General features: G+C 45.2%; 1 protein-coding gene across 2 annotated transcripts; it reads left to right on the top strand.

The window, feature by feature from the left end:
• Positions 1–9,910: 9,910 nt before the first annotated feature.
• LOC309852303 (uncharacterized protein) lies at positions 9,911–23,299 on the top strand. Of its 2 annotated transcripts, XR_014305163.1 has the most exons (5): positions 9,911–10,369; positions 12,813–12,939; positions 13,410–13,532; positions 14,165–16,265; positions 21,594–23,299. XR_014305163.1 is itself a non-coding variant. In XM_082708622.1 (4 exons), exons 1-4 carry the CDS (start codon positions 10,112–10,114, stop codon positions 15,670–15,672), a joined length of 2,016 nt encoding a protein of 671 aa, XP_082564748.1. In that variant the 5' UTR covers positions 9,911–10,111; the 3' UTR covers positions 15,673–23,299. The 2 variants fall into 2 exon arrangements, 1 of the variants encoding a protein (XP_082564748.1); XM_082708622.1 differs by having other exon boundaries at positions 14,165–23,299.
• The last annotated feature ends 1,048 nt before the right edge of the window (positions 23,300–24,347 follow it).

Genomic DNA, 24,347 nt, shown 5'->3' with positions numbered 1-24,347 from the left:
ATCAGACCCAAGCACCTTGACAACCAAGTCTCATGAAAAGTGCTAGGGAATTCTTTTTAGATGACTTGAAAGGAGATTTCTAAATTCAATGAAAAGAATTGAGAAGGAGATAGTAATACTTTGAAAACAATCAGTAATAAAGAGGCACTAGGAGACTTCAACAGACATTTCTCCAAAGAAGACAAACAGATTCCCAATAGACACGTGAAACGATGTTCAACATCACATCGTCAGGGAAATGCAAATCAACAGTACAAGGAGAGATCACCTCACACCTGTCAGAATGGCTAAAATCAGCAACACAAGAAACAACAGGTGTTGGCAAGGATGTAGCAAAAAAGGTGCCCTCTTACACTGTTGGTGGGAATGCAACCTGGTACAGTCACTTTGGGGAAAAAAGTATGGAGGGTCCTCAAAAAGTTAGAAATAGAATTAACCATATGATCCAGGAATCCCACTACTGGGTATTTAGCCATAGGACACAAAAACACTAATTTGAAAAGATACGTGCACTCCTTTGTTTACAGTAGCATTATTTACAAGAGCCAAGTTATGGAAGCAGCCCAAGTGTCCCCAAACAGACGAACAGATAAAGAAGGTGTGGCACACACACACACACACACACACACTCACACACTGGAATAGTATTCAGCCATAAAAAGAATGAAACTTTGGGGCACCTGGGTGACTCGATCGATTAAGCTTCCAACTCTTGGTTTAAGCTCAAGGGTCCCAGATTCCAGCCCACAGTTGGGTGCATATTCAGTGTGGCGTCTACTTGAGATTCTCTCTCTCTCTCTTTCTCTGCCCCTCCCGCTCATGCTCTCTCTCTCTCTCTCTAAAATATTAAATTTAAAAAATCTTAAAAAAAAGAATGAAATCTTATCACTTGCAATTATATGGATGGAATTGGAGTGTATTGTGCTTAGTAAAATAAGTTAGGCAGAGAGAGACAAATACCATGTGATTTCACTCATACGTGGAATTTAAGAAACAGAACAATGAACAAAGAAAATAAAGAGACAAACCAAGAAACAGACTCTTTACTAGAGAGAACAAACTGATGGTTCCTAGAGGGAAGATGGGTGGGCAGTATATGCCATTACAGATTTCTAGAACCCAATGAATAGGAGACTTAGCCCAACACAAAATCATCCCAGGGAAGAGAATTCATCCCAGATAGCAGAACTTGGCATTCTCACAAGGGCCTGCATTTTAGTTAAGACTAGGAAATTTATTATCTGCATAGACAGTAGATCGTTTTTGAGCTAAAACAGTGAAACTGAATAAAAGGAAATGTCGCTGAACATGGAATCAGGAGGCCAGAAGGGCGGGGCTCTCATACTGTATCACTCATCACAGCACTTTGCAGAGCCAACAGGAAAAGACCTACTTTGCATTTTCCAACAGGAGGAAGCCTCCTTTACTATCCCAGGATGGGGAAGGAAGATTTCCTCCTTGCCCAGCAACAGCCCAGCCAATGAGAGACTGTCACAACTCAACTAATGAAAAGGTACTAGACTTTGGACTCCCTGTTGATTCTAATGGACTTTTTGTTTACAACACCCTCTCCCAACTCCCCCCTTTTCTCCATAAAAGAGCTTTCTTCTCCTTTGTTCTTTGGACTTGCCTAAGGGTTTTGTTGTTGTTGTTGTTTTTTAAAGATTATTTATTTATTTATTTGACAGACAGAGATCACAAGTAGGCAGAGAGGCAGGCAGAGAGAGAGGAGGAAGTAGGCTCCCTGCTGAGCAGAAAGCCCGATGCAGGGCTCAATCCCAGGACCCTGGGATCATGACCTAAGCCAAAGGCAGAGGCATTAACCCACTGAGCCACCCAGGCGCCCCTGGACTTGCCTATGGTTTTGCTGTAGTTTGCCAGTCTGGAGTTGTAATTCTCTGCAATTCCTGAATAAACCCATTTTGTTAGTAAAATTACTGACAGTTTTATTTTCAAGGTTAACCCAAGCCAGAGCTTGTAGTGAGTATTAAGTGTCGGACTCCAAGTTACTGAACCCAGTAGAACTTAGAAGGTCCTCCACATATTGAGTGAGCATTGAATTACAAGAGAAGCCCAGAGTCTTCAGATTTACACAAAATATTCAGGTAAAACAAGTGGGGACGTTGGAAAAACCCTTGAGCATGACAGTCTAGGTACACTGTTGATTTTCACATAGGAAGGCGAAAAGGCCTTGGGAGTTACATACAGGGGGTCTGCCGAAGAAAGCAGAGTGTAAATCAACCATGATGAAAGAAGTGGTGTCAGAGGGTATAAAAGCAACGATAGTGTTGGGGTTGGGAAAAATAATACGCATTTTACAATTTTATTTATGGCTCGTAATTCTTGTACAAATTTGCAATCCTTTCCATGAGACAGGTAGGGAGGGTCAGAATTGAGCCAGGTTTGTAGGACACAGAGTCAGTGTCTACTGAGAACTGGAGAACTGCATGTTGATCTTGCAGAGCTCAGAAATGGACCGATACAAATGGAGTCAACTTATCTGTGATAAATGAGCAAAAACAGTTTGATGGAGAGAGGGTAATCTTTCCAACAAATGGCACTGGAACAACTGGACATCCCCATATGAAAATAAATAAGTAAAGAAGGAATTTAGACACAGACCTTTCATCTACACAAAAATTAACACGAAATTGTTCACAGTCCTAATTTTTTTAAGGATTTTATTTATATATTTGACAGAGAGAAATCACAAGTAGGCAGAGAGGCAGGTAGAGAGAGAGAGGGAGAAGCAGACTCCCTGTTGAGCAGAGAGCCTGATGTGGAGCTCGATCCCAGGACCCTGAGATCATGACTCGAGCTAAGGGCAGAGGCTTAACCCACTGAGCCACACAGGTGCCGATACAGTCCGAAATTTAAAGCACAAAACTGCAAAACAAAATCTGAATCACCTTGTGTTTGCCTGTGACTTTTTATATACAGTACCAAAGGAAAGCCTAAAAGAAAGAAATTGATGAACTGGGCTTCCTTCAAATTAAAAACTTCTGCTCTGTGAAAGGGACTGTCAATAGAATAAGAAGACAACCTTCAAATGTGGAGGGCATTTTGTACAAAATGTGTATCTGATAAAGGACAGTGACTAAAATGAAGGACTTCTAACTCGACAGAGAAAGTCAACCACCAAATAAAAACTGGGCAAAAGGCTGTACAGACACCTCCCCAAAGAGATACAGAGGGTGAGTAAGCATATGAAAAGATGCTCAGCACCACATATCTTTAGGGAAATGCAAATTAACACCACAGTGTCATACCACTACACACCTCTCAGAATGCCACAATCCAAAACACTGACAACACCAAATGCTGGTGAGGATGTGGAGCAACAGGAACTCTCATCCATCACTGGTGGAAATGCAAAATGGTACATTGGCTTTGGAGACAGTTTGGCAATCTCTTGCAAAACTCAACAGAGTCTTAACACAACTCAGCAGTTGCTCTCCGTGTATTTCCTCGAAAGAAGCGAAAACTTCTGTCCATACACACAAACTTGCATATGGATGTTCATAGCAGCCTTATTCATAATCGTAGAAACTGGAAGTAGCCAAGATGTCATTCAGTAGGTGAATGGAAATGTAAACCATGGTCTATTCAGAAATGGAATATTACGCAGTGCTAAAAAGAAATGACCTACCAAGATATGAAAGACTTAGAGGAAACATAAGTGTATACCACTAAGTGAAAGAAGCCAATATGAAGAGGCTAAATAGTGTATCATTCCAACGAAATGCCATTCTGGAAAAGGAAAAATCATGGAGGCAATAAAAAAGGCCAGTAGCTCTGAGGAGTCCCTGGGGGCAGAAGGGGTGGATGGGTGAGTAGATGGAACACAGGGGATTTGTTTACGGCAATGAAAGTACTTTGTATGCAAGTATAATGGTGACTACAAGATGTAGAGGTCACTTTTAGGCAAAGAGGCCTGACCAGTGGAATGTAAAAAGGGCCCACAGGGACTCCCCGGCTGAATCCAGACAGGCCCATCAGGTGACCCACCTCAAAATCTCCACAGGCCCTAAATGACCACTGGACTACTTAGAACCAGGCACAGTTACCAAGAACGGAGAATTCCATCCATCCATACCTCTTCATCTCCCTCCTTTAAAAACAGTCCCCACCCACTGCCTCTTTACACGCAGCCTCTCCTCTGCTGTCCTGCCCCTTCTCCACTGCGGTGTATCAATACATGGAAATCTCCTTTGTTCTGCTTCAGATGAACACTTTCACGGCCCACACCACCAGCTTCCATCCAATTGTTGCTCCACATCTGGGGGCCTCATCTGATCTGGAGAGACACCCCATTTAGACACCACATGTGATAAATATTTGTCAAATCCCATAGAAAGTGAGGCACGTAGGCGAGGTCTGAGGACCCAGAGGGGGACCTACAGGACCAGCCAAGAGCATCCTTGGCTTTGTGCAGGAAGGAGATCAAACATGAGCCCTCAGGAAGTAAGAGCAGGGTTTATTGAAGGTGTAGAGAGTAGATGCAGAGAGAACATCTGGAAGACTCGAAAGGAAAGGAGAAAGAGTCATCTTCGTTTGGGGGCTGGACTTTCTATTGGCGATGGTGATCTGGTACACATGTCCTCTTAGGCATCCAGGACCTGGTCTAACAAGGGTGAGTGCTCAGGTGTCCTCTCTAAGTCACCTATACCCTGGAGCCAGGGGTCTTGGCCTCAAGGCATCTGGAGTCAGTGGCTTGGAAAACATACAGGACAACCTCACCTGATCAAGACTTTAGATGTTAGCTATTCTGCTAGAAGACTCCGAGAAATCATGAACTCCTTGACCTTCACAAGGACGACATACATCAAGGCCTGTGTAAGGGGGTGCAGGTCCTAGGAGGAACAGAGACAAGAAAGGGGCAAAAAACCAGTTTTGTTTTGTTTTGTTTGTTCTTTAAGTAGGATTCCTTCAGTTTCCCTTTCTCAGAAGTACAACACAGGGAACTCTAATGTAAACTATGGATTCATTTTGTTTAATACTGATGTGTCAGTGTTAGTTCATGGATTGTAACAAATGCACAACCCTTCCCATATGTCAAAGGAGGGAGGACCTGCGTGCATTGGGTGGGGGAAGAGGTATATGGGGACATGTGTGTTCTGCTCAATTTTGCTGTGCATAAAACTGCTCTGAATATAATACCTGTTATTTAAAAAATTAATCCTTCACCTTACGCCTCCCAGATTGGCTGAAATGAAAGAAACAGGAAATAACAAGTGTTGCAAGGATGTGGAGAAAAAGGAGCCCTTGTACACTGCTGGTGGGAATTTAAATTGGTGCAGCCGCTTGGAAAACGGTATGGAAATTTCTCAAACAATTAGTAGTAGAAATATAGTATGATGTAATAATTCCACATCTGGGCATGTATTTACCCAAAGACAGCCAAAACACGAATTCAAAAAGATACGTGCACTCCTATGTTTCCTGCAGCATTATTTACAATAGCCAACATAGGGGAGCAACCTAGGAGTTCATCGATAGATGAATGGATAAGGAAGATTTGGGTGGAATATGATACAGCCATTAAAAAGGATGAGCTCGTGAGATTTGTGACAACATGGATGGACCTAGAGGGTAGTATGTCAAGTGAAATAAGTCAGATTGAGAAAGACAAAAGCATTTCATTTCACTCATATGTAGAATGTAAAAAAATATATAATTCCAAATGAATAAACAAATAAAAAGCAGAATCAGACTTATAAACATAAAAATGAATTATGATTAATCTTTCAGGGCATTTGGGACATTAAAAATCTCTGACTGCTAATCTGAATGTTTTTTTCACATTAATTGAATGTAATAGTTGATATGGTTGGGTTTTGTGCTTTTCTTTGCCTCACTTGGTCTTCACCTAGTCCTTTAAAAATCCTTTCTACTCATTTATAATCCACAATTTTTTTCTAGTTTGGAAAGCATATGCTTTGATTTTACTTCTTCTTTTAAGCTAAAAATTATAAAACTTATCTTAACATACTGGTGCACAGAGTTATGAAAACCTTTACTTTCCTCCTGGGCTATATAGGGAACTTGGAATATTCATCCCTTTGTCCCATTTTGAGTACTATGATTTATTTTTAAAGATTTTATTTACCATTTGAGACAGAGAGAGAAAGAACACAAGCAGGGGGAGGGTCTGAGTTAGAGGGAGAAGCAGGCTCTCTGCCAAGCAGGAAACCTGATATGAAGCTCAATCCCAGGGCCCTGAGATCATGACCTGAGCTGAAGGCAGACGCTTAACCGACTGAGCCACCCAGGCGCCCCAAGTACTATGATTTTTAGGATATGCATGGTAATGCCTTTGTTCTAACTCCATAGGAGATAATATTCACATCTGATACAGAGAATGTACTATTAGAGGAAGCCACAGACACATGCCTTTCTCAGATCCTCACCCCTCTCTCCCTGAAGATTCTGCCTGGAATTACTTTTTATTGTTCTTAAGTTATAGTCATTAGAATCACATTTTATGTCGGTTACTTTTCCATTAAAATTTTCCTTTGGGTCTTGAAATAATCTTATTTCAGTTATCTTTTTTCTTGGGACACACTTTTGCTATGTATAGAAATTTAGGTTGGTAGTAATTCAGTAGTTTAAAAAGGTCCTTGCACATGTCCCTGAACCACAGGTTATACTGGGAGTGAGAGGTGACAAGTACCTATTTCGTTATAGTCTCCTGGGATTAGTATAAGTACTAAGTACTTATAAGTACTAAGGAGTATAAGTACTAAGACTGAGATTGAGGCAGTGACTGGATAGGTTTTGGGGCTGTCACATAAAATAGAGGCAATGAGTGTTGAATGTACAAGAGGAGAAAAAAAAATGCGTATTTGGTTAACAAATTGATGGATTGTCTTGAAACTCATGATACGTTCATCCATCTCTCTTTATGAAAAGGATTTATTTATTCATTTGAAAGAGAGGGTGAGCCGGACACAGGGCTTGACTTCACGCCCCTGATACCATGACCTGAGCCGAAATCAAGAGCGAGATGCTTAAATGACTGAGCCACCAGGGTGCCCTCAGCAATCTCTTTTCCTCCTTCTGTAAACCCTGCTTCCCTTCCCTTTCATTTGGACCACATAAATGAGTTTGGGGCAATGAAAAAGGGACAGAAGGGACCATGAGATTATGTCCTCATTATGTCTTCATGTAGTGCCTTATTCTGGTATGGCCTCCTTGGGCCTTGGTGTCCAGTTCTCCAGGAATCAGTGATCTCTGGTGGGCTACAGGTTTGAGTGGTGGACTGATGGAGCCTTGATGAGGACAAGGCCTGGTAACCTCCAGCTGGTGGACCTCAAGGCTATCTCATGATCAGATATTTGAACCTGGCTTTGGCTCTTCTGAAGGCCACAGGATAGTCAGGAGAGGGGCAAGTGTTGGTTCCTGTGACAAAGATATTCTCCTTGACCAACCTCTACTTAGGCTCTTCTGAATTCTCTTCTCAATGAGGCCCTGACATTCAGACTTCCATGTTACTGTCTGCGTTGTAGCAAGAATCCCAAAGTCAGTTTGACCAGAACTACCCTCTGTATCTGATCACTGGTGATATCTGATCAGGTCCCTCATTCCCCAACACCCCCTACCTGACAGCTGATAATCCCAGTGGGCCTTCAGCAAGAATCCTGTTAGGTTTAGCCAGAACCTCTCTTACCCTTCTATGTCTTCTCTTAGTAACTTCCCATCCCCGAGCCCCCACCTGTTCCTTGACTATTAATTCCCACTTTTCTTTGTTCTACCTGGATCTCAGCCCCCCCTCACTAGAAGCTCCTATGGTAGTGGTCCCTATGCCTAGCACAATAGAGCCTGAGAATTGAGTCTGCCTTATCATTCCTCAGCAAGTGTCTTGAATAATTTTTTCTTCAATGCCTACAAATTAGACATGAGTGATGACATGACACCCTGTGTAATGAACTTGACACCATGTCATTTCCATGATGTCCACTCAAGCCTGAGGTGCAAACATCTCTAACCCTGATGTTCTCCAGCGTTGAATCATGTGGCCTGTAAGAAGCCGTCCCTTACACAATAGGCCTACCTCTTGTTTGTGAAACTCTCCTGCATGATGTATTTCTTTCTGATGTATTTTAAATAATAAAATAGCCAAATGGTAAAAAGGGTGCTTTCATGTAAACATTATCACTATCACCCATGCCATTTTTTGCTGAATTAGAGAGTCATTATTTTGACAAATATCCCAGTTAACCTGTAGAGAGCTGTCTCTGATTCGCCCTCCCACAGTGGGACTTGGGATGACAACGCTTTTGCTGCTGCTGCTGGCTCTTACCTACGTAGCAATAAACACCTGTGGGCCCTGTTACGTACCAAGAGACAGACACAAAAACACACGCACACACCAACGCAAGACTGGGCCCCACCTGCAGAATTTCCGAGTCCCTAGGTTTCCGTTGTAGACCTTGCATTTTTAACAAATGGTGCTGCTGCTGGTTGGAGGAGCACTGAATTAGAGCTACGTTCACTATGAGTACACAGACCCCGCAGATCAGGTGTTGATTTTTCATTAGTCAGTGTGAACCTGGGTCCTCCAGAAAGTCTGAATGTGTAAGGGCCTACTTAGCCAGACCGACTCCACGTCAGTGAAACAGCCATTTTGTTGTTTGTGCAGTAAAACTTACACTGACCTTGTCTACCCCCCCCCCCCCCCCCAGGAACTTACTTAGAAGCAAGTCTGGGAAATCAGCAAAATATGGTCGACCAGTACCTGATAACAGAGCCCAAACACAAGGTCGGGTCAGGTCAGGGCAAGATAACAGAGCCCAGAATACAAGGACGAGTCACGCCAGGGGGAGACATCCAATCCATAAAGCGCACAGACTATCTCCCTAACCACCAAAGAATGTAAACCCTGCCTTTTGGGCGCCAAACTTGGGGCCCAATTCTGACCAGAGTGATAGGTTCCTTCAAACAGCTACTACAGGGTAAATTGTAATTTAATTGCCCACCTGCATGTGACCTAACATGACTATGCAACTTCCTCTGTGTGTGTTACAATCGCATTGGCCAGGCTCAACTACATGGCTTTTGCTCTATAAAAGCTAGTCTGTGAGCCGGCGGGTGGTCGCTCTCTCTATAAGAGACACCGGAGCCAGTCGGTTTCATTCTCCTTGCTGGCGGGAAACAAAGCTTTGCTTCACCTTCGCTTTGCATCGGTGTCGCTCCTTTGATCACGGACCCCATCAAAAGGTGCAGGACTCACCTGCACCCACGCACAAATTGGTCTCCCGTGAGAGTCCCCTAAGGGCGACTGGGACTTGGCTCCAGACAGAGCAGTCTGGGGCAGGCCAGTGAAGAAGATAAAGCTGCGGGACCCCCCAATACCAGAAAACCAGCAGGAAACAGCGCGAAGCAGGAAACCTGAGCACGCCCCGCCCCTCCGCGCTGACCTCTCCCACCTAACACCGCCCCGAGGGGGCGCGGCTTCCCAAGCACCGCCCACTCGCACCGTTCCCGACAAAACCGCTCCACTCCACCGCTCCCCACCTCCCGCACCACAACCCAGCACCGCCCCTTCGCACCACCCTCCCAGCTCCGCGTTCTGGCAACCACCTCCTGTCATCCCGCCCGCACCACCATCCAGCGCCCCCGCCGAGGACCGTCCCCCAGACGCATCACTACCCAGCGCCGCCGTCCCACCACCACCTCCTAGAACTGTCCCCTCACACCGCCCTCCCAGCATCGCCCCCGTTCCCAGCACAACTACTTAGCCCCGATGCCCCCTCAGAGCCGCTCACTGAGCACCTCCCCCACTACGGCACCGCCACCCGGCAACTTCCCAAAACCGACACCCAGCACCGCCTCCCAGAACCGCCCCAAGCACCTCCACAATAAGCACCGCCCCACCCAGTACCCCACCTGGCAACGCACACCAGCGCGGCAGGGGGGCGGGACCGGAAACGCGATCCGAGGAGACTGAACCTGGAATCCGCCCCGGGCGCCCGGCCAATGACAGCCCGGGATCGCAGGGCTGCTCCGGGCCGGGACTTCCTGCGTTCCAGGCCAGCCAGCCCGGCCCGTGCAGCGGGTCGCGCGCCCCGGTCTCCCGCCCGTTTCGGAGCTAGGGGGCCGAGATCGGGGGATGGGCCCCTGCTCCGCCCGGCGCCCCGGAGACGCAGGTCCGCCGGGTCCGCCCGCGCCTCGCTTCCCGCACGCCGGGATCAGCCGGGAGCCCCAGGCCCGCCGTGCCCCGGGGTCAGGCGAAGCTGTTCGGTACCCGCCGACTCCGCTGCGAGCCCCGGCACGGATGGCGGCATTGGGCGCTGATCCGTCTCCGGCGGCTCCGCTGCGAGCCGGGGCAGCGATGGTGGTGGCGACGGCGCTCAGGGCCCCGGCACAGGTGAGTGCACAGGTAGCCGCCGCGACCCCCACGCCCTTGTGCCCGGCGCGGACCCGCGGAGGTGGCCTTGTCTGTCTCTCTCCTCTCCCATTTCTCCTCGGCTTTTGAGTCTGGGGAAGCTAGAGGGGAGGTACGCCCAGCCTGGGGTGCTGGATCCAGGCCGGAGGTGGTACCTCCAGAGCGCTTCGCATATCCGAAATCTAGACACAGGCACCGGCGTGCGCACACGCTTGGCGGAGAGATTGAGCTGAGTGTTTGGAGAGCAGGTGGGAGACGGTGAGGCCCCGAAAGGCGGGCTGAAGAGCAGTTCTGAGGGTGTTGGGAGCCATAGGCGGTTTCGAGTAGAAGAGGGAGATGATCTGACTTGGGTCTTGACGGGCTCCCTGTGGACGCAGAGTGGAAAAAGGACTTGGGGATAGGGTGGAGACAAGGAGGGCAGGGAACGCGTTATTGGAGTAGTTCAGTTGAGTAGTGCAGGTGGCTGGAGGCAGAAGTGATTGGATTGTGGATGCCTCTTTTAAGTCAGGCCGACCAGATTTTCCGAGGTGGAAAGTGAAAAAGAGAAGGGATGGTTTTTGGCTGCAGCAGCTGGAAGGATGGATGCGCCATCAACTGAGATGGGGAAGTTGGTTCTAGAAGGAATTTTCAATATAAGAACAGAAGTGAGGTTTTGGCCCTGCTGAGCTCTGATGTCCCAGAGACCCCTGAATGGAGTCGAGCGGGCAGCTAGACACCGGATCTGGTGTGTGAGGGTGGTATAGGTCAGGTCAGGAGAGGCCTAGAACACAAAGGGACAAAGGCCAGACCATATATAAAAATAGAATTCTTAACCCACAACCTGCAGGGACTTGCCTAGGAAACCAACCTCTTTATCTACAACAAAGAACCCAGGACTCTAGCCCGCTTAAATTACACTCTCAGGAAGCCAGATTGCTATCTCTAGTGACAATCCAGAAACAGTACCTTCTGTAACAATCCACCCCACACGACTAGGGCTGGATTAATAACTGCCAGCTTCTCTAACTTTTGTTCCTACTTCTAGTCTGGGACCAAGGAGAGAAAACCAAACACGCACGCCTAACCAGTCACGTAGGATGCCCCGAATCTAGCTAGCCTGCTTACAGCCTCTCCTGGCCAGCAGGCCCCCAGTCAGGGCACATCTGAAGCCTTCCCTTTCCCACTAAAAGCTTTCCCACTCCTCTGCCTGCCTTTGAGTCTGCCAAAACATGAGTGACAGGGACTCTCTCCCTTCCTGTCGCAAGCTCAGTATCAATAACCTTTGCTCTTCTTACTTGGTTAGTCTTTCCACAGTTAAAATATCTAAAATGTGGTATCTGGTACATGGACAAGAGTGCGGTTGTGTGTCCAGTTCTAGAGGGTGAACTTTCAGGTCATGGTGACAGTGGTGTTAGAGGGAAAGAGGAAGGCGGGGCCTCTGATCGGAGAACGGGGTCTCTCACTGGGACACCGTGGTTGGTTTGTTGGGCGTCATGGAGACAGACATGGAGGAGTAGTTGTCCGGGTGAGGGGGGCAGGCAAAGGGGTCTGGCAGGTGGTGTAGCTATGGGAGGGATGGGTAGGCTTAGTAGTAATGAAGGTAGTATTACAGCGAACCCTACGCTGGTGCTTGTTCACCACTTTGCATTCTCAGCAGGTCCTGTGGTGCCCCTTGATGGGGCCCAGGGGTTTTCATTTGGGTGGGGAGATTAACTCAGTGGCAAATGGGGTCAGCTGGGAGTGGGTGACCCTGAGGGTGAGGATCGGAGAACCCATGTGCAGCATAGAAGAGGAAGAGTCCCGAGGGTATCTGATGTCTGTGTGGCTCTGCGTGGCTCAGGCTAAAGCTAGGAAAATGCTGGGCGAGGAGCCCTTCAAATCATGGGCAGGTGTTGCTCTTGGCAGTGGGAGCCATCCAAGGGTCTGGATGGGATCATGGTTGTGTTTGCTAAGAATGTTCTGGTTCTCGAGTGCAGAGTGATGACATGTGAGGGTCTATAGCGAGGCTGTGATGTGGGCTGGGATGGGGAGAGGGTACAGTGACAATGGGGATGCAATGATGATGTCCAGAGTCTGAGGAAGGTGCAGTACAAGAAGTGACACGCATATAAGGAGTGAGTGTGAGCTGTTGGCCCCAGGGCCTTGGTCCCGGCCGCTAAGGGAGGAGATTGAGTCCATGTTTGTATATGGGAAAGATAATGTTGGTGACTTGGGAGGGGCCCACAGAGGAGGACGTTGGGCCCTGGTGTCTGTCTGCCTCCCTGCCCGTTGATGCTGTGGACTGACAGAGAGGTCAGGTGAGGCATAGAAAAGAGCAAACAGCGGTGGAGCCAGGGCCTGGGATCTCCTGTGAGTTGGGAAGCTGGGGAGGAAGGGGAACAGGGGACAGACGGGAGTGCCTGAGGAGAGAAGCTGATCCTGGAATGAACTGTCCCCGTTATGGCAGGGCTGTGTGACCTTTGAGGACGTGACCATTGACTTCTCCCAGGAGGAGTGGGGGCTCCTTGATGAGGCTCAGAGGCTTCTGTACTGCGATGTGATGCTGGAGAACTTTGCTCTAATAGCCTCGCTGGGTAAGGCCTTCACCCCCACTGGGTGCCTGAGCTCATTTCCACTTTTCCCCTTTTCTTTCACTTCACCAGCCCTACTGGCACCGCTTCTTTCCCCACTCTCCCAAGATATGCGCTGCACGTTCCGGTCCCAGGCGGAGCGCAGTGTCCCAGCTCCTCCGGGAACTGCGCCAGTACCTGCTGCCGCAAAGCATTGTGGGGTGGGGCCGGGAATGAGGAGTCCTGCGGGTGGCCCAGTGGATCCCGGCGGGCTCGGCCACTCCCTGCCTGGGTGAGCTCGTCCTTTAGCTAACGTTTCCTGGGGCCTGACCGCCTCTACGCTGATGCGGTTCCCGCTTGCCATGACCACTGGGATGTTCTTGCCGTACCTCTTGTGTGTTCCTGTTGTACTCTTTACTTTCTTTCCTGTGGTCTGTCATCAGGTGGGTCACCTGGCCAGGTGCTGGCCACTTACCTGCCCTGTCTTTCTTCAGGTCTGACGTCTTTCAGGTCTCACGTAGTTGCCCAGCCGCAGATGGGGGCAGAGCCGTGGGTGCCTGACAGGGTGGATATGACGTCAGTCATGGCAAGAGGGGCGTACAGTGGACTTGTCTCTGGTGAGTGGGGGATGCGGGGGCAGGTGATGTCACTGCTGTCTTCAAATCTCACCTGCAGTGTTTCCTCGCATTCATCATTGTTTTGGTACTGAAGTCATTGTCCACATCTCTCTTCTACCTTTCCTTTCCTGCTCTTGACGCACAGCCCACTTGTTTCTGCTCTGACTTGCGTCCCCCGGCTCACTCTTTACACAGCTCCCTCTGAGACTGTCTCCAGTGTGGACCTACACTCACTATGTCACGATAGGTGCGTATTCCCTTTCCTGGTCCGTAAACATGAGCTGCTCAGTAGCAGTCAGACTTTCCTGGGCCTGGACACACCGTTCTGCAGGGGGCTCGTGTGTTAGCAGCGGCCAAGGCTAACAAAGCCTTTAGAGAGGAGGGAGTTGGAGACCCCACTTTCCCGCCCAAGACTGAGCCCCATCCTTGTGTCCTTAGGCCTGGCAAGGCCTCCCCTGGCTCGTGACCCTGCCAGGCACGGTACTGCGGCAGACCATTCCTTACCCCGACGTCAGGGTCCTCCTCCTGCCAGCAGTCCCAAGGACTCATGGCAGGGTCAGGCATGATTTGTCACGGGCTGCTTCTTTCCCTCAGGGATCCTGGGAGCTTCACCAGCATTTCTCTGCTTTCAGGTTTTGGCTGTGGAGCGGAGGGTGAGCGTAGTGTGTCTGCAGAAGGAGTGTCACAGGACAGGAAGCTCAAGGAGGCTCTGTGCAACCAGAAAAACTACTCCCGTGATGCACGTGGCCTGCCCATGAAAGACGTTACACACCTGATTGAACACCTGGCAACACATCCCAGGCAGAAACCAGATGCATGTGAGGCTACTGGGAGAGGGTCAGAGTCCAGTACAAACCTTCAGCAGCAGCAGAACATAGACAAGCCTGGCAGAAGGGATGAGGACAGGGCCTCCCTTGTGAAGACCTGCAGAGATGACACATCAAAGGAGCCTCTCACAGTCAGGGCGGATGGGAAGGACTTCGCGGGCGGTAAGGCCACATCCGGCTTTCTCCAGCGCCAGGTCGTTCACAGAGTGGAGGAGCCTCCCCAGAGCACTGGCCCGCAATGTCACAACAAGTGCAGTGAATTTGGGAACGCTTTCCCTGACAAGCCCGCACCTGTTCGGCACCAGAGAACCCACACTGGGGAAAGGCCTTTTGAGTGCAACAAATGTGGGATATTCTTTAGCCACGCCTCCGGTCTCTCTCAGCACCAGAGAGATCACAATAGAGGAAAGCCTTATGAGTGCTCCGAATGTGGGAAGTTCTTCAGCCGACACTCTAGTCTCATGAGACATCAGAGAGTTCACACTGGGGAAAGCCCTTATGTGTGCAGTGAATGTGGGAAATTCTTTAGCCAAAGCTCCAACCTCATTCAGCATAAGAGGGTGCACACTGGAGAGAAGCCTTATGAGTGCCGTGAGTGTGGGAAGGCCTTCAGCCAGCACTCCAATCTCATTCATCATAAGCGGGTCCATACGGGCAGAAGCGCTCATGAGTGCAGAGAGTGTGGGAAGTCTTTCAACTGCAACTCCAGCCTCATTAAGCACTGGAGGGTTCACACTGGAGAAAGACCTTATAAGTGCAATGAATGTGGGAAATTCTTCAGCCGCATCTCCAGTCTCCTCCAACATCAGATCATCCACACTGGTGAACGGCCTTACGGGTGCAGCGAATGTGGGAGATCCTTCATCTGGAGCTCTGACCTCATGAAGCATCAGAGAGTCCACACTGGGGAGCGGCCTTATGAGTGCAGCGAATGTGGAAAATTGTTTAGCCAGAGCTCCAGCCTCCATAGCCATCGGAGACTTCACACTGGGGAACGGCCTTATCAGTGCCCTGAATGTGGGAAATTCTTTAAGCACAGCTCCAGCCTCCATAGCCATCGGAGACTTCACACCGGTGAGCGGCCTTATGAGTGCCTCGAGTGTGGGAAAACCTTCAGCAAGAGGGCTACCCTTGTCCGGCACCAGAAAATTCACACAAGAGAAAAGAGTGCGGAGAATGTGCACCCTCCCCCAGCACAACGATGTGCACAGGTGATAAGCTCTGAGAACAGTCTTGATGAGGGGGCCATCAGCCAGAGGGTGAACCTTTTTCATCCCAATGTCCACAATGGGCAGAGTCCCTATGAATGCTAGTTTTGCTGGAAGCTTTCTGGAACAAAGTAGCATTTTTCTCACCATGGACTCTACCAGAGCCTTGCCACTGCGAGTGTTTGAGGTAGAAGCCATACAGCTCTGGCAGGTCTCCCAAGAATATGTGTCAGCCAGTCCCTGTGTTTGGACCTCTTCCTTTTCTGAGTGGGAATCCTGAGTAGCCTGAGGCCAAGGAAGATGTCATTCCTTCCCTCTGTGACCAGCGTAGCTATGGACATGACCCATCTTTGACTGTGAAGACCTGAGCTGGGTTCTGCTGGCAGCTTGCAGAGAAGGTTTCCCTTCTTTCAAAGACATGGCTGATCTCATATGATGCTCATAATGGATTTATCCAGACTCCACATTACCCATCCCAACAAGCACCTACTTTACATTGCCTTAATGATCAAGCCACCTTTAATCTGATGTGTTTTGATCATTGGGAAGTGGGTTGAGAACACAGTTGAGGTCTACCAATCGAAAAGGGTTTCTAAATGTATTGCCTCAGAGGAAGAGCAGGATGGTGGAAAGAAAATAGCTCTCGTTTCAGATTTGGCCTCCTTTGTGTTGCTACTCCAGGTCTCCTGGGAATGATGGTAGGATTTTGTGGGCCTGATGTTGGGATCTGAGTGGTGGGTATTTTTGTGAGCCAGAGATGACCCTGAGGATGGGGCAGTTGTGACAACCTCCTCTGCATCTGGGAGCGGCATGAATAGGGCCCCATGTTTCCACAGGATGCCTCACGTTCCCTAGCACTGTTAAGTAAACACTGTTTACCTGACACCTGCCAAGGAGCCATTTGCCTTGAAGTTTACCATCTGGTATTCAGGTGTCCTGTTAGGTTTACTGGCCCAATTGAGACCATAATTGGTATGGAAACACTGGGTGTGAGACTAGAATAGGCGAGTCTGTAGCAAGCTAGAGGGAATGTACCTGTTCTAAAAGTACATCCACAAATGTTCCTTTGAATGTGACTGTGTAGTATTCAGGCTTTGCAAAAATTCTCAAGACCTCCAGACCTCTGTTCTATGACTTAGGTCACTGACAGAGCACATATCTAAAGGTTTTGTGGGTAATAAGGCTCCCTGCACTTTTCGTGCCAGTGCTGTTGCTGCTTTGGCGGGAGAATGGGACTGAGAGAAGGCAGATCTGTACTCCAGGGGTGTAGCATTTGTAACATAGCCATTTTTCCTGCCAAGGCATGAGAGAGAAAGAGTCAATGTAGGATTGCCAAATCCTCTAATTTTCTGACATGAATGGGAGATGAGATTTTTATGTGCAACAATTTCTTTAAATGCTTTGTTGAGATACAGTTGTCATTCAACAGTCATACGTATTTGATGTGCACAGTTTAAGAAGTTTTTCAGTATGTTTGCACTCAGGGAACCAACACCAGAACCATGACAATGGACCTATCCGTCACCCACAAAGCTACCTCATGGCTTTTACTATTCCTCCTTGCCTTCCCAGTAAACCATTGATTTCCTTTTCTTTCTTTTTTTTTTTTTTTTTTTAACTACAGATTTGTTTGCCTTTCTTAGAATTTTATACATCTGGAATCATAAAGTATTTATACCTTATTTTTGGTCTATTTTCTTTCACAACATAATCATCTGGAGAATTATCCATGCTGTATGTGTGAACGGGTCATTCTTCTTGCTATTGCATAGTGCTTTAGAGTGAATTCATCAAAATTTTTTATGCTTTATTTTTTAAATTAAAACATTTCTGGGAAAATACACATAACATAAAATTTACCATCCAGACCATCTCTAAGTGCCTAGTTCAGGAGTATTAAGTACATTCATATTGTACAGCCATCACCACCATTCACATCCCGAGCTCTTTTCATCTTGCAAAACCAAAAGTCTGTAGCCATTAAACAATAACTCCAAAGTCTCTCCCTGCTGCCAAGCCCCTGGAAACTGCCGTTCTACTCTCTGTCTCTCTGAACTTGATTACCCCAGGTACCTCCTATGAAGAGAGTCATCTAGTATTTGTCTTTTTGTGGCTGGTTTATTTCACTTAGCATAATGTCCTCAAGGTTCATCCGTGTTTTATGCCATGTGTCAGAATTTCTTTTTAAGGCTGAATAATATGCCATTGTATTTCTGTGCCATATTTTTGCTTATTCACTCATCTGTTGATGGTTATTTGGTTTACTTCCACCTTTTAGCTGTTGTGAACCATGCAGCTGTGAACATGGGTGTACAAATATGACGTGGGGCTCAATCCCAGGACCCCAAGACCACTACCCAAGCCGAAGGCAGCATCCCAACCCACTGAGCCTCCCAGGTGCCCCACTAATTATAAGTTTATTCAGTTATTCTCTTCATGGTTTAGTCTTGATAGGATTTGTGTTTCTAAGGATTATCTATTTCATCTAGGTTCCATTTTTTTTGTGTGTGTGTGTACAATTGTTCAACGTACTCTCATAATCTTTTTATTTCTATAGAATTGGTAGTAATGTCTCCACTTGTATTTCTGATTCTAGTAATTTGAGTCTTCTCTCTTCTTTTAGTCACTCTAGCTAAAGATTGGTCAATTTTGTTAACTTCATGAAGAACTGTCTTTTGGATTTGTTTGTTTTTCTCTATTGTTTTTCTATTCTCTATTTTTAAAAATCTCTCATCTTTATTATTTCTTAACTTTGTCTACTCTTGGTTTAGTTCTTTTTCTAGCTCTTTAAGTTGCAAAGTAAGGTTGTTGATTTGAGATCTTTTTAAGTATAAGCCTTCTTCCTTCCCTCTCTCCCTTCCTCCCTTCCTGTGCACGTGCCCATATGGGCAGGAGGTGGAGGGGAGAAAGAGAGGAAAAGAATCTTAAGCAGACTGTGCTTGGAGCGTAAAGCTTGACCTGGGGCTTGATCTCACAATCCTGAGATCGTGACCTGAGCCCAGATCAACAGTTGGACACTTAAACGACTGAACCACCCAGGTGCCCTGTGTTTTTGTTTTCTTTCATCTTGGGTGTTTTCTAATATTCCATGTGATTTCTCCTTTGTTCCATTGATTGTTTAAGCATGCATTATTTAATTTCCACAGATATGTGAATTTTCCAATTTGCCTTTTGTCGGTTTCTAACTTCATCCTTTTGAGATTAAATAGTTTGTATAGTATCTATTGAAACCTATTTAGCTTTAATTTGTGACCTAATGTGGTCTATCATGGAAATGTCCCATATGTACTTGAGAACAATGTTTTCTCTTGATGGTGGCTAGAGTATTGTATACATTTCTGTTAGATCTGATTGGTTTATTGTGGTGTTCAAGACTTTTATTTCCTTAATGACTTGTTTCCATTATTGAGAGCAGGCTATTGAAGTCTCCCAACTACTGTAAAACTGTTTTTTTCTTATCAGTTTTTGAGTTATATATTTTCTTGGTCTATATTAATAGTTCCATAAATGTTTATCATTATTATACCTTTTGCCATATAAAACCTTTTATTATGATAGAAATATGTCCAAATTTATATTGTATACTTACTTGTATGGAATGTTTTTCCATCCTTTCACTTTCCACCTACTTGTGTCTTTGGCTGTAAAGTTAGTCTCTGTAGACAGTATATAGTTAGATAATTTTTTTTTAAAGATTTTATTTATTTATTTGCCAGAGAAAGAGAGGGAGAGAGAGAGCGCGCGCAAGCGAGCACAGGCAGACAGAGTGTCAGCAGAAGCAGAGGGAGAAGCAGGCTCCTGGCCGAGCAAGGAGCCTGATGTGGGACTCGATCCCAGGACGCTGGGATCATGAACTGAGCCTCAGGCAGCTGCTCAACCAACTGAGCCACCCAGGTGTCTTTTTTTTTTTTTTTAAAGATTTTATTTATTTAGTTAGATAATTTTTTAAACATCCATTGTGTCAGTCTGTGTCTTGCTTGGAGAGTTTAATCCATTTACATTGACATAATTACGACAAGGGATTTACTTCTGTGATTTTGCTATTTGTTTTCTCTGTGGCTTTTTTGCCCTCCATTTCCTATATTACTGTCTTTTGTTTTTTTATTTTTTTAATGTGAAGTGTTTTAATTCCCTTCTCATTTCTTTTTGCGTATATTCTATCACCTTTTTCTTTGTGGTTACCGTGGAGATTATCTTGAATATTCAAAAATTATTGACACTCTGGGGTGCATGGGTGGGTCAGTGGGTTAAAGCCTCTGCCTTCGGCTCAGGTCATGATCCCAGGGTTCTGGGACCGAGCCCCACATGGAGCTCTCTGTTCAGCGGGGAGCCTGCTTCCCTTCTCTCTCTGCCTGCCTCTCTGCCTAATTGTGATCTCTGTCAAATAAATAAATAAAATATTTTTTAAAATTTATTAACACTCTAAGTTGAATTTATATCAACCTAACTTCAATACCATACAACAACTCTGCTCCCATGTAATTCCATCCCCAACTCTTTCAGTTATTGATACTGATACTATACATTTTATGTCCAAAACATAGGCTAATGATTGTTCTTAAAAATGCACAAGCTGCATGAACTTTTTAAAAAAGATTTTATTTATTTATTTGACAGAGAGACAGCAAGAGAGGGAACACAAAGAGGGAAGTGGGAGAGGGTGAAGCAGGCTTCCAACTGAGCAGGGATCCCGATGCAGGGATCCTGGGATCCTGATTGTGATCCTGAGCTGAAGGCAGCCGCTTAATAGCTGACCCACCCAGGTGCCTCCTGCATGAACTTTTAAATCATGTAGAATTTTTTAAAAAGATTTTATTTATTTATTTGACAGAGATCACAGGTAGGCAGAGAGGCAGGCAGAGAGAGAGGAAGGGAAGCAGGTTCTCTGCTGAACAGAGCACCTGATGCAGGGCTTGATCCCAGGACCCTGGGATCATGACCCGAGCCCAAGGCAGAGGCCTTAACCCCCTGAGCCACCCAGGTGCCCCAAATCATGTAGAATTTTTAAAATGGTAAATTGTCCATGTATTTATATTTACAAGTGATCTTTATTCCTTCATAATGCCCTTTGATTTCAAGTGGAAGGACTCCCTTTAGCATTTCCTGCTGGGAAGATCTAGTGGTAACAAGCTTCCTTGGATATTGCTTATCTAGGAATTAATTCTCCTTCCTTTTGAAAGACAATTTTACCAGATATGTGATTCATGGTTACCATTTCTCTTTTCTTTTAATATTTTGAATGTACCAGCCCACTGCCTTCTGGCTTCTAAGGATTCTGATGAAGAATCTGTGGATAATCTTACTGAATATCCTTTGTATGTGACAAGTCCTCTCTCCTGTGCCTTTCAAATTTTTCTGTCTTTGTCTTTTGACTGTAATTTGTCTTGATTTGGGCTTCTTTGAATTTATTCTTGAGGTTCATTGAGCTTCTTGGATGCTTATATTCATGTATTTCATCAAATTGCGGAAGTTAATTCTTCAAGTTATCTCTCTCCTTTCTCTCATCTCCTGGAACTCCTACAATACGTATATTGTTCCGCTTGAAGGTGTTCCAGAGGTACCTTATATTCTGTTCACTTTCATCTTTTTTTCTTTAATTTTCCTATCTTGAAGTTCACTGATTCTTCTGTATTGTCACATCTGCTTTTGAATCCCTCTAGCAAATTTTTCATTGCAATTATGGTAATTTTAGCTCCAGAGGGTTTTTTTTAATTTATTTTTATGTTTTCTGTATCTCGAGATATTTCCATTTTGTTCATACAGTACTCTCTTGCCTTTCTCCTTGTCTTCCTTAGTTATTTGGTCATCTGTAAGATAGTCTTTTTAGTCTTTGTCTAATGGAGCTGCCATCAGATCTTAAGAGATAGTTTCTGATGATTTTCTTTCCCCCTGAATGGGCCATACTTTCCTGTTTCTTTATATGCCTTGTGATTTTTTTTTTTTTTTGAACAGTGGACAATTTAAAGTTAATAATGTGTTAATTCTGGAAATAAAATTTTTTTAATACTTATTTATTTATTTGACAGAGATCAGAAGTAGGCAGAAAAGCAGGCGGAGAGAGGAGGAAGCAGGCTCCCCACTGAGCAGAGAGCCCAATGCGGGGCTTGATCTCAGGACCCCAAGATCACGACCCAAGCTGAAGGCAGAGGCTTTAACCCACTAAGCCACCCAGGTGCCCTGGAAATAAGATTCTTAATCTTTCCCCAGAGTTTGCCATTTTTACTTAATTTTTAAAATTTAACTGTTATAAGCTGTCTCTGCTGGGGAACAGCCTGTGGTATATCTCAGGTCTTTTCTGAGCCTGTGCCTTGACTTTCAAAATTCTCCTATATATGTGATTTCTTTGGAATGTCTTAATCGTAAATATTTGGCTCCCAAAAAGAGAGAGTGGAAAAATGAAGGGGAAAAAATGTGCTGGTACTTTCAATTCCCTGGAAGTCACTCTGCCAGAGAGGGAGGGGCTTGCAGCAATTGGATAAGGGTTGCACAAATGGCTGCCCACTGTGTGTTTTCATCTCTGCTATCAGGTTGGAGCACAGATCCTCAACATTTGGAGAGTGGGGTTATACCTAGACTCCCAAAAATTGCATGCAAGATGCTCCAGGGACACACAAATGGCTGCCTGCTACAGGGCAAGGGGATAAGGGATGGGAGCTGCTACAGTGCTAAGGACTGACACTGACCCAAATTAACTGTCATTTACTACAGCTTAAGCCTTCCTCTGGAAGTTGTAAGCCTTTGAATGGACCCCAGAGTTCCAAAGTAGTTACAATAGACACAATTCTGCCAGTACAGTTTTTGTCAGAGTAGGGAGATGACTTCCTAATGCTTCTTATCTACTGTCTTTGCAGAATCCTTATTCAAACACACTGTAACTTTTTAACATTTTTATATGTTATATGACATGGGTTTTTAGCTATTCAAAATTAAGCTATGACTGTGAATGTACAGGTCTTCATAGGGGCTGATGCTTTTGTTTCCCTTGTGATAATATCTAGGAGTACAGTACCTTTGTCACAAGGCAGAGGAATATTTAAATTTTTAGAAATGGACAAACTGTGTTTTAAAGTGCTTATACCATGTTACTTTCCCCCAGCAGTGAATGAATTCCAGTTCTTCCATATACTAGACAACAATTGCTATGATCAATGTTTTTAATGTTTGCCATTTTAACAGGTAGGTAGAATCTCACTGTCGCTTTACCTTGCATTTATCTAATGGCTCATGACCTTGAGCATTTTTAAAATGTTATTTACCACCCACATATCTTTGGTAAAATGTCTTTGCATTCATATCTTTTGCTTATTGTTGAAATAAATGTTGGTTAATATTCCTCTTTTCATTAACAAGAATACAATGAAACAGCAAAGAACTTTGTTGGAACTTCAGTCATTTATCAATGATATTGGTAACTTATTTACTTTGAGGTAGTAAGTTTGAATATTGAAAATATTTCCTCAAAAAGTTATGTTGTTCCCAGTAGAAAACTATAGACATAGTACCCTTTTAATTTGAATTACTAACATGTCTATTTTCTTAAATCATCACAGCTAATGAAACAATAAGTCAAGCTCTGAGTTAGAGTGTTTACCATGTGGCCATTTTCAAGGTATGACATGCTGTCCCTGACTGGGAAGTTGGAAACTATGTGGACACCATTCTATTCTATTCTATTTCCATCACAGAGATGCAACAGATGTAAATAAACTTATTATTTAACTTAATAGATATAGGACTACACAGGTTATCTATTTTTTTGTTATGTAAACTTCAGTTATTTCTGCCTTTAAAGGAATTTATCCATTTCATTTAAGTTGTTCATTTATTGGTATAGATAGGCTCATGATTTTCCCTTATTCCCTTTCAGTATTTGTATAATCTAGTAGTGCTGTCTCCTTTCTCATTCTTGATATTGATAATGTGTGTATTTTCTTTTTTTAATGTGGTAAATCTTGGCTAGAGACTTATCTATTTTATTTTTCTTAAGACTTTTGGTTTTATCAACCTTATAGTTCAGTCTGTTTACTTCCCTGATTGCCACTTAGATCTTTTATTTTGTTTTCTTTTGCTTTTCTTTTCCTAGTTTCATTTTACTTTAAGATTTATATAAAGTAAACTCTTGACCCAGCGTGGGGCTTGAACTCACAACCCTGAGTCAAGAGTCACATGCTCTACTGACTTGAGCCAGCCAAATGCCCCTTCTTTTCCCGTTTTGTTTTTTCTTAATTGTGGAAACAGATCTTTTTCTTGATATTTTTTGTGCATTTAATGTTTGTTTATTATTCACTTACCCTTCAGTCCTAACAATTTCCTCTTTATTTTTTTTTAAGATTTTATTTATTTATTTGACAGACGGAGATCACAAGTAGGCAGAGAAGCAGGCAGAGAGAGAGAGGAGGAGGAAGCAGGCTCCCTGCAGAGCAGAGAGACCAATGTGGGGCTTGATCCCAGGACCCTGGGATCATGACCTGAGCCGAAGGCAGAGGGTTAACCCACTGAGCCACCCAGGTGCCCCACAATTTCCTCTTTTATTTCCTTCTCAATATTTTGTACTTTTACATTTTATTTCAGTCTGTGATCCATTTTAAGTTCATTTTTATTTACAGTAAAAGGATTTTCTTCCTCTTGTGTCTCACATTTGGGCAAGCTGATAAGATTGCCCTATTAGTCCCTTCTTTTGCAAGATTCAAACCATGCAAGGCCCTGCCCAAGCAAGGAAATGGTATTTACCTCAGCCCCACCTTCAGATATTCTGGGTATGCTGGTCTGTTTCTATTAAT

Source organism: Mustela nivalis (genome assembly GCF_964662115.1).
Source record: "Mustela nivalis genome assembly, chromosome: 18".
NCBI lineage: Eukaryota > Metazoa > Chordata > Mammalia > Carnivora > Mustelidae > Mustela > Mustela nivalis.
The sequence above is the reverse complement of the archived record's forward strand: the minus strand, read 5'-3'. Positions and strand labels throughout refer to the sequence as shown.

Excerpts from the sequence above, each read along its gene's own strand:
- LOC309852303 (XM_082708622.1), top strand. The coding sequence starts at position 10,112 with ATGGGCCCCTGCTCCGCCCGGCGCCCCGGAGACGCAGGTCCGCCGGGT. Across the intron at positions 12,940-13,409 it reads TGCTCTAATAGCCTCGCTGG|GTCTGACGTCTTTCAGGTCT; the intron begins GTAAGGCCTTCA and ends GTCTTTCTTCAG. Across the intron at positions 13,533-14,164 it reads GTACAGTGGACTTGTCTCTG|GTTTTGGCTGTGGAGCGGAG; the intron begins GTGAGTGGGGGA and ends CTCTGCTTTCAG.